The 15000-nt window shown below is 42.5% G+C and overlaps 1 protein-coding gene across 1 annotated transcript in view; it reads right to left on the bottom strand.

The window, feature by feature from the left end:
- plekhg4 (pleckstrin homology domain containing, family G (with RhoGef domain) member 4) overlaps positions 1-15000 on the bottom strand; it is a gene marked incomplete at its 5' end in the record, with an annotated part of 32888 nt that overhangs the window by 391 nt on the left and 17497 nt on the right. Inside the window, 10 exons of the mRNA XM_079230462.1 lie at positions 209-363; positions 861-961; positions 1061-1202; positions 2212-2328; positions 2404-2584; positions 2661-2831; positions 4493-4717; positions 4856-4945; positions 7207-7456; positions 7931-8778. Of these exons, the coding sequence (XP_079086588.1) occupies positions 209-363; positions 861-961; positions 1061-1202; positions 2212-2328; positions 2404-2584; positions 2661-2831; positions 4493-4717; positions 4856-4945; positions 7207-7456; positions 7931-8778 (2280 nt within the window). The remainder of the gene's footprint in view (positions 1-208; positions 364-860; positions 962-1060; positions 1203-2211; positions 2329-2403; positions 2585-2660; positions 2832-4492; positions 4718-4855; positions 4946-7206; positions 7457-7930; positions 8779-15000) is intronic.

The raw sequence follows: 15000 nt of genomic DNA, 5'->3' as shown, positions 1-15000 counted from the left end.
ATAAGTCAACAACAACAATTTGGTCTAAATCTGTCCTGAAACATATTGTGAAAATGTTTATCCATCGTACTCAGGACTACAACTTATCTACACTGTGTCTTTAAGGTGTAGTCCATCATACTCAGGACTACAACTTATCTACACTGTGTCTTTAAGGTGTAGTCCATCATACTCAGGACTACAACTCCCAGAAGGTCTCTGCACTCACAGGTGAAATGTACTGGCTGTTGAGGTGCTGTTTGCTGGAGGAGGAGGATGAAGGCTCCTCCTGCAGCGCCTCCTGGAGGTGGGAGGAGACGCAGCCGCTGTCGGAGCCGGTGGAGCCGGAGAGGCAGCGAGACGATGAGCCGGAGCTCTCTGTGGCTGAGAGAAAACATCCGGTTATTACCAGTTACTACCAGTTATTACCAGTTACTATAAGGTTAATATGTTATCATCACATTATTACAAGGTTATTACCAGGTTATTATCAGTTATTAGGTTATTACCAGTTACTATAAGGTTAATATGTTATCATCACATTACTACCAGGTTAATACCAGTTATTACCAGATACTATAAGGTTAATATGTTATCATCACATTATTACAAGGTTATTACCAGGTTATTATCAGTTATTAGTTTATTACCAGGTTATTATCAGTTATTAGATTATTACCAGGTTATTATCAGCTATTAGGTTATTACCAGGTTATTACCAGTTACTATAAGGTTATTATGTTATCATCGCGTTATTACCAGGTTATTATGTTATTATCACGTAATTATGTTATTATTACGTTTTCAACACGTGTGTGTGTGTGTGTGTCTGTGTGTGTGTGTGTGTGTGTGTGTGTGTGTGTGTGTGTGTGTTTTCATACTCATGGAGGGCTGGCTGCTGGTCTCATGCTCCTGCTCGTCTTCCTCGATACAGGAGGTGATGAAGGAGCCTTCAGCAGCAGGAGAGGAGGTGAGGTTCTGACTGCAGGAGGAGACGGTAGATGGTTATAAGATAGTGGACAGGACAGGTGTGTGTGTGTGTGTGTGTGTGTGTGTGTGTGTGTGTGTGTGTGTGTCGTACCTGTACATGTGCAGGTTGAGCGGTCCCAGCAGGCTGGATGAAGAAGGCCCTGATGCTGCGGAGTCAGAGGTCACCGCTCCTCCATTGAACGGGTTGGAGTGATCGAAGACAGAGACGGCAATAGACGCCCGCGTTCTGGCACCTGGTCACACGTGAAGCGTTAGCTGATCGATTATTAGCTGATCGATCAATAACCAATCAATAGAGAAGCATTACGATCATTTATGAATGATGGATTGTAGATCAAGATTGGTTCTTTTTTTAAATAAGTAGAAGAATAAATACCAGACTTTGTGTCCTTATAAACAGAAATTATTCTATTCGATCCTTTTTAGATAAATTAACGTAAACTAACAGAAACCGACTGGCCAGCAGCCTGACAGCCTGACGCAACTCTTCAATAGCATCTACGTGATCTAAATGATCTACACGATCTATGTGATCTAAATTATCTATGTGATCTGCATGATCTACGTGATCTAAATGATCTACGTCATGTAAGTCATCTACGTGATCTAAATTATCTACATGATCTATGTGATCTACAAGATCTAAATTATCTATGTGATATACATGATCTAAATTATCTACGAGATCTACGTCATGTAAGTCATCTACGAGATCTAAATGATCTACGAGATTTATATGACCTGTGATCTAAATGATCTGCGTCATCTACACAATCTAAATTATCGATGTGATCTACGTCATCTAAATGATCGACTTGATCTATGAGATCTAAATTATCTACGAGATCTACGTCATCTAAATTTTCTACAAGATCTAAATTATATATGTGATCTAAATTATCTACGTGATCTACTTCATGTATGTGATCTAAATGAGCTACAAGATCTAAATGATCTATGAGATATGCGAGATCTACGTCATTTAAATTATCTATGAGATCTACGAGATTTACATGATCTAAATTATATATGTGATCTACCGGATCTATGTGATCTATGTAATCTAGCGGACCGACCGGATCTATGTCATATATGTGATCTACCGGATATATGTCATCTATGTGATCTACGAGATCTACTGCAACATTACCACACTGGGACATTTTTTTATTAAACTAGATTTGTGAAAGTTGTGAATCGAGTTCCACGAGTGGAAGATGCTTTTATTTTGAAAAGCGTCACCTCTGCTCTTCATGATGTAGTGAACAGCTCGGTCACTGATGGCCGCATCACTCGGCTGGATGTCCAGAAACGGTTTGCTCCCAACTCCCATCGACACCATCTCCTTCTGACGCATCTCTGCAACACAGATGGGTGATGAAGAAGAAGATGATCATGAGGAGGATAGAGAGCTCTGGTCCCCCCGGCCTGTACCTTTGTTCCTGGTGGCCTGGGTCCACAGGATCCGGGCGACGCCGCTGGTCCAGGCGTGCTTCACCTCCAACGAGGCGGCCTGAAGGATGAAGGTCTGGTTCCTGGACGTCCTCCTTCTGAACCAGATCTCAAAGCGCAGTCCGTTGTCTCCGGCGGACTCCGTAAGCCCCACGTCTGCTGTCTGAGGACATGAGGGGTCTCAGTCTGACTCCCACAGTGGGGCGCTGTGGGAGTCAGACCGGGTCTGCTGGTCTCACCTTGAAGGAGTGTTTGTAGATAAAGACGTCCAGCCCGCCCTCCATCTTCTTGGGTTTACTGAAGAGAACGAGCTCCTCAAACAGGAAGATGTGGCGCTGACATTTCCTCCTGCCGGTCCAGACAGTGAACTCATCCTGACGGATCAGCTGACCCTGCTCCTTCAGGTTCACCTGGAGACAGACATTACGACATCAGGGACAATGAAGGACATGTCAGCAGAGACAATGAAGACAATGAAGACATCAGAGATGATGAAGACGATGAAGACATCAGAGACAATGAAGGACATGTCAGCAGAGACAATGAAGAAAAGGAAGACGTCAGAGACGATGAAGACATCAGAGACGATGAAGACATCAGAGACGATGAAGACGATGAAGACATCAGAGACGATGAAGAAAATGAAGACATTAGAGACAATGAAGACATCAGAGACGATGAAGACAATGAAGACATCAGAGACAATGAAGACATCAGAGACAATGAAGATAATAAAGACATCAGAGACAATGAAGACAGCAGAGACAATGAAGACAATGAAGGACATGTCAGCAGAGACAATGAAGACATCAGAGACAATGAAGGACATGTCAGCAGAGACAATGAAGACAATGAAGGACATGTCAGCAAAGACAATGAAGACATCAGAGACAATGAAGGACATGTCAGCAGAGACAATTAAGACAATGAAGACATCAGAGACGATGAAGACGATAAAGACATCAGAGACAATGAAGGACATGTCAGCAGAGACAATGAAGACAATGAAGACATCAGAGACGATGAAGACGATGAAGACATCAGAGACAATGAAAGACATGTCAGCAGAGACAATGAAGACATCAGAGACGATGAAGACGATGAAGACATCAGAGACAATGAAGGACATGTCAGCAGAGACAATGAAGACATCAGAGACAATGAAGAAAATTAAGATATCAGAGACAATGAAGACATCAGAGACGATGAAGACAATGAAGACATCAGATACAATGAAGACATCAGAGACGATGAAGACGATGAAGACGTCAGGGACGATGAAGACAATGAAGACATCAGAGACGATGAAGACAATGAAGACATCAGATACAATGAAGACATCAGAGATGATGAAGATGATGAAGACATCAGACACAATGAAGACATCAGAGACAATGAAGACGATGAAGACATTGAAGACGTCAGAGACGATGAAGACAATGAAGACATCAGAGACGATGAAGACATCAGAGACAATGAAGACATCAGAGACAATGAAGACGATGAAGACATCAGAGACAATGAAGACATCAGAGACAATGAAGATGATGAAGGACATGTCAGCAGAGACGATGAAGACAATGAAGACATCAGGGACAATGAAGGACATGTCAGCAGAGACGATGAAGACAATGAAGACATCAGAGACGATGAAGACATCAGAGACAATGGAGACATCAGAGACAATGAAGACATCAGAGACAATGAAGACGATGAAGACATCAGAGACAATGAAGACATCAGAGACAATGAAGACGATGAAGACATCAGAGACAATGAAGACGTCAGAGACAATGGAGACGATGAAGACATCAGAGACAATGAAGACATTAGAAACAATGGAGACGATGAAGACATCAGAGACAATGAAGACATCAGAGACAATGGAGACGATGAAGACATTAGACAATAAAGATGATGAAGGACATGTCAGCAGAGACGATGAAGACAATGAAAACATCAGAGACGATGAAGACATCAGAGACGATGAAGACATAAAAAATGAGGAAGACATGTCTCACTGAGTGATGAAGAGGAGGAGGAGGGACAGTCAACACTTTAGTAAACTTACATCACAGTCTCGGATGGCGTCCATTGCCAGCAGGTCGTTGCCATGGCGAAGCTGGAACTTGACCATGTTGGTGGCGGCCTGCAGTGCAGCGAGCTCCGCCTCCTGAGCCCCGCCCACCTCCTTGATGAGGTCAGTGAGCAGGAGAGCGTACTTGCTCATCCTCTGCACCGGCTTCAGCAGGTAGGACGACAGGTCCATCTTATCGCCCAGCTCCACCTGCTTCCTCTGGGGGTCAAAGGTCATTGGGCCTTCAGTCAAGTGAACAACAGAAGACGGAACAAGTAAAACGACTTTGTGGTGAATTCAGGTGAACTCGGAGGAACCTGTAGATGTGAAGGTTCCTAAAGTAGAGGACGTTCTCACCCTGAAGAAGGAGTTCCTGTGGTTGGCCAGCAGGGCGTCAGACTTGGGTTTGTTCTTGCTGTACAGAGCGTACAGGCCGAACTGCTCCTTCTGGGGAACACAACAACAACAGCTGACCACCACGCCATGGTCTGTACAGCAGCTCTATCAGCTGATACGCCTTCAGGTGGGCGTCCAATACCAATACCAATACCAATACCAACAACAATACCAATACCAATAACAAAACCAATACCAATAACAATACCAATAACAATACCAATACCAATAACAAAACTAATAACAATACCAATAACAATACCAATACCAATAACAATACCAATACCAATACCAATAACAAAACCAATAACAATACCAATAACAATACCAATACCAATACCAATAACAATACCAATAACAAAACCAATACCAATACCAATAACAAAACCAATACCAATAACAATACCAATACCAACAACAATACCAATACCAATAACAATACCAATAACAAAACCAATACCAATAACAATACCAATAACAAAACCAATACCAATAACAATACCAATAACAAAACCAATACCAATAACAATACCAATATCAATACCAATACCAATACCAAAAACAATACCAATAACAAAACCAATACCAATAACAATACCAAAAACAATAACAATAACAATACTAATACCAATAACAATACCAATAACAATACTAATACCAATAACAATACCAATATCAATACCAATACCAATAACAATACCAATACCAATAACAATACCAATAACAAAACCAATACCAAAAACAATACCAATACCAATAACAATACTAATAACAATAACAATACTAATACCAATAACAATACCAATATCAATACCAATAACAATACCAATACCAAAAACAATACCAATAACAAAACCAATACCAATAACAAAACCAATACCAATAACAATACCAATAACAAAACCAATACCAATAACAATACCAATAACAAAACCAATACCAATAACAATACCAATAACAAAACCAATACCAATAACAATACCAATATCAATACCAATACCAATACCAAAAACAATACCAATAACAAAACCAATACCAATAACAATACCAAAAACAATAACAATAACAATACTAATACCAATAACAATACCAATAACAATACTAATACCAATAACAATACCAATATCAATACCAATACCAATAACAATACCAATACCAATAACAATACCAATAACAAAACCAATACCAAAAACAATACCAATACCAATAACAATACTAATAACAATAACAATACTAATACCAATAACAATACCAATATCAATACCAATAACAATACCAATACCAAAAACAATACCAATAACAAAACCAATACCAATAACAAAACCAATACCAATAACAATACCAATAACAATAACAATACTAATACCAATAACAATACCAATATCAATACCAATAACAATACCAATACCAATAACAAAACCAATACCAAAAACAATACCAATACCAATACCAATAACAAAACCAATAACAATACCAATAACAAAACCAATAACAAAAACAATAACAATAACAATACTAATACCAATAACAAAACCAATACCAATACTAATACCAATAACAATACCAATACCAAAACCAATACCAATACCAATAACAAAACCAATACCAATAACAAAACCAATAACAATAACAATACTAATACCAATAACAATACCAATACCAATACTAATACCAATAACAAAACCAATACCAATACCAATACTAATACCAATAACAATACCAATACCAAAACCAATACCAATACCAATAACAAAACCAATACCAATAACAAAACCAATACCAATAACAAAACCAATAACAATACTAATACCAATAACAAAACCAATAACAATAACAATAACAATACTAATACCAATAACAAAACCAATACCAATACTAATACCAATAACAATACCGATACCAAAACCAATACCAATACCAATAACAAAACCAATACCAATAACAAAACCAATAACAATAACAATACTAATACCAATAACAATACCAATACCAATACTAATACCAATAACAAAACCAATACCAATACCAATACTAATACCAATAACAATACCAATACCAAAACCAATACCAATACCAATAACAAAACCAATACCAATAACAAAACCAATACCAATAACAAAACCAATAACAATACTAATACCAATAACAACACCAATAACAATAACAACACCAATAACAATAACAATACCAATAACAATAACAATACTGTTATTCATGAAGCAGCTTTTATATTCATAAGACAGTATAAAACAGTAAAAGATGAAATAAGATGTGTGAGTGTGTGTGTGTGTGTGTGTGAGTGTGTGTCCTACGTGTCTCAGGAAGCAGTGGGGGACCCTCAGAGGATGCCTCCAGCAGGCCTCCAGCTCCCTGAGGAAGAACTGGCTGTGGAAGTCCAGGATCTTCTGCAGGTTCCCGAACACCACGCAGCGCTTCCCCCGCAGGTCCTGCGGCAGGTCGGCCCGGTCCAGCTCCGGCCCGTAGTGCTGCAGCGTGTAGCGCAGCGAGCTAACGTACTGCCGCTCTGAGGTCACCATCTCCTCCACCACGTGACGCAGCTTACTGCGGAGACACCGGACATCCCACCACACGCATGTTAATGAGCACGCTGGGCCACTGACCAATCATATACGCCCAGCTTGTCAAACTAAAGATCTGATTTGTTTAGGTCCATGACAATCAACCACAACGCCCTCTCTGTGTACTTTAATCTGCTAAAGCTTAAACTGCTCTGCTGACATAGCGACACAGGAGAGAAATCTGATTGGATGAAACTCTCCTCAAAACCAGCTGCTCTGCTGCAGGCTGAAGCAGAGCAACAGAGGAAGACAGGAGCTGTGCAATGAGAAAATAATTATAATACATGGTGTATTTGTGAAAAACAATTAAATTATAAAATAGCTATAACTTTGTGATTCTGATTAGGCCAGCAGAGAAGGCTTAGCAGACCCTGATGGCCTCCCCTGCATCCCATAATACCCCCGGTGCCTGCTCCTGCATGAGGAGGTATCAACATGATTATCAGTGATGACCCACCTCCCTCTGGGCCGGGGGTCTGTTGCCGGGCTACCTGCAGTCCCGGGGGTGCGTGGCCCCGGCGCTGCCCAGCCGTGAGCAGCCGTCCTGGGGCAGAGCGCGCGGTCGCAGACCTCCGAGCTGCCGACCTCCAGGCCGCGGATGAACACGCCCGTGTTGCCTCTGCGGACCGGCTCGCTGAAGACGCGAGGACTCGGGCCGAGCCGGGGCGCCTCGGGGGGCCCGGCGGGGGAGCAGTCGAAGCTCTGGGTCTTCCTGAGCTGCTGCCGTCTGCCGGAGGAGAGGAAGGAGGAGGAAGAGGAGGACTGCAGGCGGGGGAGGCTGGGGCTGGAGGAGCAGACCCCCACCCGGTCCGCCGCCTCTAAGGAGGCGCTGTGGAACAGGCGCTGGAGGAGGGGGGCGTGCTGGAGGGGGGCGGGGGAGGAGCCGTTACGAGGAGGTGAGAAGGTGTCCTGGTCCTCCTCAGAGGTGCAGGAGGTCTCATGGAGGCCCCAGAGTCCCGAGAGCGTTCTCCTGGCGGAGGTGGAGCTTCTGCTGTGGGCGGAGTCGGAGCGCCGCCTGAAGGCGGCGTCCCGCGTCACGAGCGCCGCCTCCATCTTCCGGTCGAACGTCCTCTTGGTCTCCTGGCACTTGGCCCAGGCGAAGCTCCACTGGCGGAGGCCCCGCTCGCCCCGCAGCTCGCCCGCCGCCGCCTTCGCCTCCTGGAAGCGCTGGTCTGGGATCAGAGGGTGCTGGCGGCGGTAGTCCTCCAGGCAGCCAATCACAGACTGAGATTTGTCTGGCAGCGTGCAGTCCTCCATGCTGACGGCAGCTAGGTGGCGCATTCCCTCCAACGCCCAGCCATAGGCCTGCAGGGGGCGGGGCAGAGCGATTATAAACGATAAATGGAACAATAAATGTTTCTGTAAAGCTAAAATAAGTATTTGTAAACATGACGCCTGAAGAGTGAACATTGTGGGTTGAGTGACAAAAAACAAATATTTTTTCCGCAAGAGTCTGGAGCTCCTCTGAACTCTAGCGATGACATCACCACTCTAACCTGCGCCATACACACCCATTGTAAACTCTGAAATGGTCCCCAAATGTTCTTAAACTTGAACAATAATTACATGAAAACTGTGCTAGCTATGAACAAATGCCCAATTGTGCAAATAAACTCCAGACTTTTGTCAACGTTTTAAACTTTAAATAATTTCTCTACGTTAAAGTATGGCGAGTCACTGTTCTCCATCAGGCCGCACGTTGTGATGCATTTTGACTCGTGTGCTGTTAGCGCTGCGGGAGGAGATACTCGCCAAAGCTTTGTGGCACTATGATCATTATGATTATTAAGCTCCAGCAAGCCTCTATTGAGATTTGCTGCAGCAAGCACACTGAATTATACACTTTGAAAATGATGAATATAGAACTAGAACATTTCTCAGGAAATGTTGATGGTGTGGCAACTACTGCCATAAGACATCACAATAAATATATCATTGGTAGTGAGATGTGATGTTGAGGTTATTGAGGAGTCATTTCTGTATTTGTGATGGACTTGAGAGCAGCTATTGCTTCATAGACACAGGTCACTGGTTACCATGGTGATTGGGCAGACTACTAAACCATCGTAAACCCCGGCTTCAGAGGCAAAATCATGGTCAGATCACCAAACTAGTCTCAATCAACAGAGAGGAAAGAAGCAGCCGAACGCGCTGATATGCTTGATCTTCTTGTGGAGTTAAAAATGTGACCGTGAGCGTCAGCGGAGCTGTTGCTCCTCATCTCTGTATTTAAAATGAGTGTCACTGAGTGGCAGACTGATTATTAGACTGGACTGTGGAGTTAATGAAAACAACCTTTCAAACGACTGAATTTGACATAAAACCGTGACTCCGATGGTGTAAATATGTGAATCAGGAGAAGCACAAGACTTGTGTGAACAAGTCCGTGTCCTTAATGTGTAGAAATGAGAGCTAAGTTCAGTTCATAAAGTCTCCTGCTGCTTCATGAGAGAACACGGTGGTCAGATCCAACATGGAGTCCATGGAGCAGCTGCTGACTTCATGTCTCTTTCAGGCTTGCTGACAAAAACATTAAAGTTTGTTGGATTCCACGACGCATGTGAACCACACCATTACATTCATACCACTGGTTCTCTTAATACGTGTGAACGCTTTTATGTTTTCAGTAAAAAAAGAATCTTTGAAGTGAGTAAGTACTCCTTTGGGGGAGGAGTGTGTGTGTGTGTGTGTGTGTGTGTGTGTGTGTGTGTGTGTGTGTGTGTGTGTGTGTGTGTGTGTGTGTGTGTGTCTGTGTGTGTGTGCGTGTGTGTGTGTGTGTGTGTGTGTGTGTGTGTGTGTGTCTGTGTGTGTGTGTGTGTGTGTGTGTGTGTGTGTGTGTGTCTGTGTGTGTGTGTGTGTCTGTGTGTGTGTGTGTGTGTGTGTGTGTGTGTGTGTGTGTGTGTGTGTGTGTGTGTCTGTGTGTGTGTGTGTGTGTGTGTGTCTGTGTGTGTGTGTGTGTGTGTGTGTGTGTGTGTGTGTGTGTGTGTTAAGAATGAAAGAGAAGAGGCCTCCTAAATGACTCTCCTCACAGACAACTGACACATTACCTCACCACTAAAAACACACACACACACACACACACACACACACACACACACACACACACACACACACACACACACACATACGCCTGGAGAGGATCAGTTCAATCCAGATTCGACTTCAAAGAGGATATATATATATATATATATATGTATATATATATATATATATATATATATATATATATATATATATATATATATATATATATATATATATATATATATATACATATATGTAAATGGCATGTTGCCGACATGTTAGCATGATATTGGCATGTTGTTAGCATGCTGTCCATGTTGTTGGCATGTTGTCGGTGTGTTGTTAGCATGTTGTTAGCATAAAACTTATCTCTAAAGTAAACACTCAACAGAGTCAGACTGTGTGTGTCCTGCTCCCCTCATTGGTGGAATGAGCTCCATTGACTTGAGGACATCAGGAAGTCTCTACACCTTCACCTGAACTAAACACTTCTTTTAGACTACACCTTGAATAAGGAAGGTAACACCTAGCAGCACCTAGTAGCACCTAATGTCTCTTACTGATATCACTTTGTAGTTTAACTTTACTGAATACATTGTACTTTCTAGATTCCTGTTGTTCTTAGTTTGTTCTCATGCTTGATATAATAATAATAACAGAATAACAGTCTGACTGTTCTTCAGGAGAATAACAGTCTGACTGTTCTTCAGGAGAATAACTGACTGACTGTTCTTCAGGAGAATAACAGTCTGACTGACTGTTCTTCAGGAGAATAACAGTCTGACTGTTCTTCAGGAGAATAACTGACTGACTGTTCTTCAGGAGAATAACAGTCTGACTGACTGTTCTTCAGGAGAATAACTGACTGACTGTTCTTCAGGAGAATAACAGTCTGACTGACTGTTCTTCAGGAGAATAACAGTCTGACTGACTGTTCTTCAGGAGAATAACTGACTGACTGTTCTTCAGGAGAATAACTGACTGACTGTTCTTCAGGAGAATAACTGACTGACTGTTCTTCAGGAGAATAACAGTCTGACTGTTCTTCAGGAGAATAACTGACTGACTGTTCTTCAGGAGAATAACAGTCTGACTGGCTGTTCTTCAGGAGAATAACTGACTGACTGACTGTTCTTCAGGAGAATAACAGTCTGACTGTTCTTCAGGAGAATAACTGACTGACTGTTCTTCAGGAGAATAACTGTCTGACTGGCTGTTTTTCAGGAGAATAACTGACTGACTGACTGTTCTTCAGGAGAATAACAGTCTGACTGGCTGTTCTTCAGGAGAATAACAGTCTGACTGGCTGTTCTTCAGGAGAATAACTGACTGACTGACTGTTCTTCAGGAGAATAACAGTCTGACTGTTCTTCAGGAGAATAACTGACTGACTGTTCTTCAGGAGAATAACTGACTGACTGTTCTTCAGGAGAATAACAGTCTGACTGACTGTTCTTCAGGAGAATAACAGTCTGACTGGCTGTTTTTCAGGAGAATAACTGACTGACTGACTGTTCTTCAGGAGAATAACAGTCTGACTGGCTGTTCTTCGGGAGAATAACAGTCTGACTGGCTGTTCTTCAGGAGAATAACTGACTGACTGACTGTTCTTCAGGAGAATAACAGTCTGACTGGCTGTTCTTCAAGAGAATAACTGACTGACTGACTGTTCTTCAGGAGAATAACAGTCTGACGGTTCTTCAGGAGAATAACAGTCTGACTGGCTGTTCTTCGGGAGAATAACAGTCTGACTGGCTGTTCTTCAGGAGAATAACTGACTGACTGACTGTTCTTCAGGAGAATAACAGTCTGACTGGCTGTTCTTCAAGAGAATAACTGACTGACTGACTGTTCTTCAGGAGAATAACAGTCTGACGGTTCTTCAGGAGAATAACTGACTGACTGACTGTTCTTCAGGAGAATAACAGTCTGACTGACTGTTCTTCAGGAGAATAACTGACTGACTGACTGTTCTTCAGGAGAATAACAGTCTGACTGACTGTTCTTCAGGAGAATAACTGACTGACTGACTGTTTTTCAGGAGAATAACAGTCTGACTGACTGTTCTTCAGGAGAATAACTGACTGACTGTTCTTCAGGAGAATAACAGTCTGACGGTTCTTCAGGAGAATAACTGACTGACTGACTGTTCTTCAGGAGAATAACAGTCTGACTGACTGTTCTTCAGGAGAATAACTGACTGACTGACTGTTTTTCAGGAGAATAACAGTCTGACTGACTGTTCTTCAGGAGAATAACTGACTGACTGTTCTTCAGGAGAATAACAGTCTGACTGACTGTTCTTCAGGAGAATAACTGACTGACTGTTCTTCAGGAGAATAACTGACTGACTGTTCTTCAGGAGAATAACAGTCTGACTGTTCTTCAGGAGAATAACTGACTGACTGACTGTTCTTCAGGAGAATAACAGTCTGACTGGCTGTTCTTCAGGAGAATAACTGACTGACTGTTCTTCAGGAGAATAACTGACTGACTGTTCTTCAGGAGAATAACAGTCTGACTGTTCTTCAGGAGAATAACTGACTGACTGACTGTTCTTCAGGAGAATAACAGTCTGACTGACTGTTCTTCAGGAGAATAACAGTCTGACTGTTCTTCAGGAGAATAACTGACTGACTGACTGTTTTTCAGGAGAATAACAGTCTGACTGTTCTTCAGGAGAATAACTGACTGACTGACTGTTCTTCAGGAGAATAACAGTCTGACTGTTCTTCAGGAGAATAACTGACTGACTGGCTGTTCTTCAGGAGAATAACTGACTGACTGTTCTTCAGGAGAATAACTGACTGACTGTTCTTCAGGAGAATAACTGACTGACTGTTCTTCAGGAGAATAACAGTCTGACTGTTCTTCAGGAGAATAACTGACTGACTGGCTGTTCTTCAGGAGAATAACTGACTGACTGTTCTTCAGGAGAAAAACAGTCTGACTGACTGTTCTTCAGGAGAATAACAGACTGACTGTTCTTCAGGAGAATAACAGTCAGTCTACTCTTCCTTGTAAACAACTAGCCAGTGATTCTCAACCTGGGGACTGGGACCCACAAAGGGTCTCCAGACCACCACCAGGGGTCCAGAGAGAGTTTAACTACACAACGTTCACTTCAGTTTGATTCTCTTCACCTAGAAGTTAAAAAGAATCAGGTCCTCAGAGACGTATCAATCAGCAGACGATGGAAGAGAAGACTCAGATAAACAACAACAACATTCAGAGGAACATTTCAACTTTAAAGTCCTCGCAGACGGACAGAAGATAACTGTTAGCTCGCTAAGCTCCTGCTCACTTTCTGCTGCAGTAAAGTGGGCTTAATGCACACACACACACACACACACACACACACACACACACACACACACACACACACACTCAGATTTATCTGAGTGTGAAACAAGAGAGAGGAGCAGCGAGTCTCTGGAGCCAACTCCACAAACAACTGAATTACTGCAACACACACAACTCTACACTGTTAAAGCTGCACTACTGCACACACAACACCAGTGTGTGTGTGTGTGTGTGTGTGTGTGTGTGTGTGTGTGTGTGTGTGTGTGTGTGTGTGTGTGTGTGTGGGTCGTACCTCGATGTGTTCTGTTGAAGCACTCCAGTCTGACTGAGGAGAGCAGAGAGCGGCAGCCGACCACACACACACACACACACACACACACACACACACACACACACACACACACACACACACACACACACACACACACACCCCCACCTCATTCACTCACTGAATGGCAGATGGGCGGTCTCAGGAGGAGGGGGTGGGGGATCGCCACGGCAACAAAGACTTTATGAAAGGAGGAAAGAGGGAAAACTTGGCACTGGAATGATACCTGGACTTCACACACACACACACACACACACACACACACACACACACACACACACACACACACACACACACACACACACACACTCTCTCTCTCTCTCACACTAAAAGTTTCAGGAGTTTCATTTGTGAACAGAAGTCCTGATCGATCCACGATGTGGAGACACGAGAACCGACAAAAGAGTTCCATGCTGTGTGTGTGTGTGTGTGTGTGTGTGTGTGTGTGTGTGTGTGTGTGTGTGTGTGTGTGTGTGTGTGTGTGTGTGTGTGGGTGTGTCAGGTCAATATATTAACTCCTCAGTGTATCAGAGTGGAAACTTCACAATAGTTTACAGTCCCTTCACTGCTCACGTCTGACCTTCATGTATTATTATTATTATTATTATTGATACTATAATAATATTTTGTAATACCATTAATATTATTGATAATAATATCATTAGTAGTTGGTTATTACTACCGTTATATTAATAATAATAACGTTGTCATTATTATTAATATATAACAACAACAATAATAACACACACACACACACACACACACACACACACACACACACACACACACACACACACACAGGGTCAGGGAGACAAAGACCATCACCGTCTTTTACAACAGACAGTCCAGCAAATAAAACAATGTTGACTCCT

The sequence above is a fragment of the Taurulus bubalis genome, assembly GCF_910589615.1.
Source record: "Taurulus bubalis genome assembly, chromosome: 15".
NCBI lineage: Eukaryota > Metazoa > Chordata > Actinopteri > Perciformes > Cottidae > Taurulus > Taurulus bubalis.
This window is presented reverse-complemented; position numbering and strand designations above follow the sequence as displayed.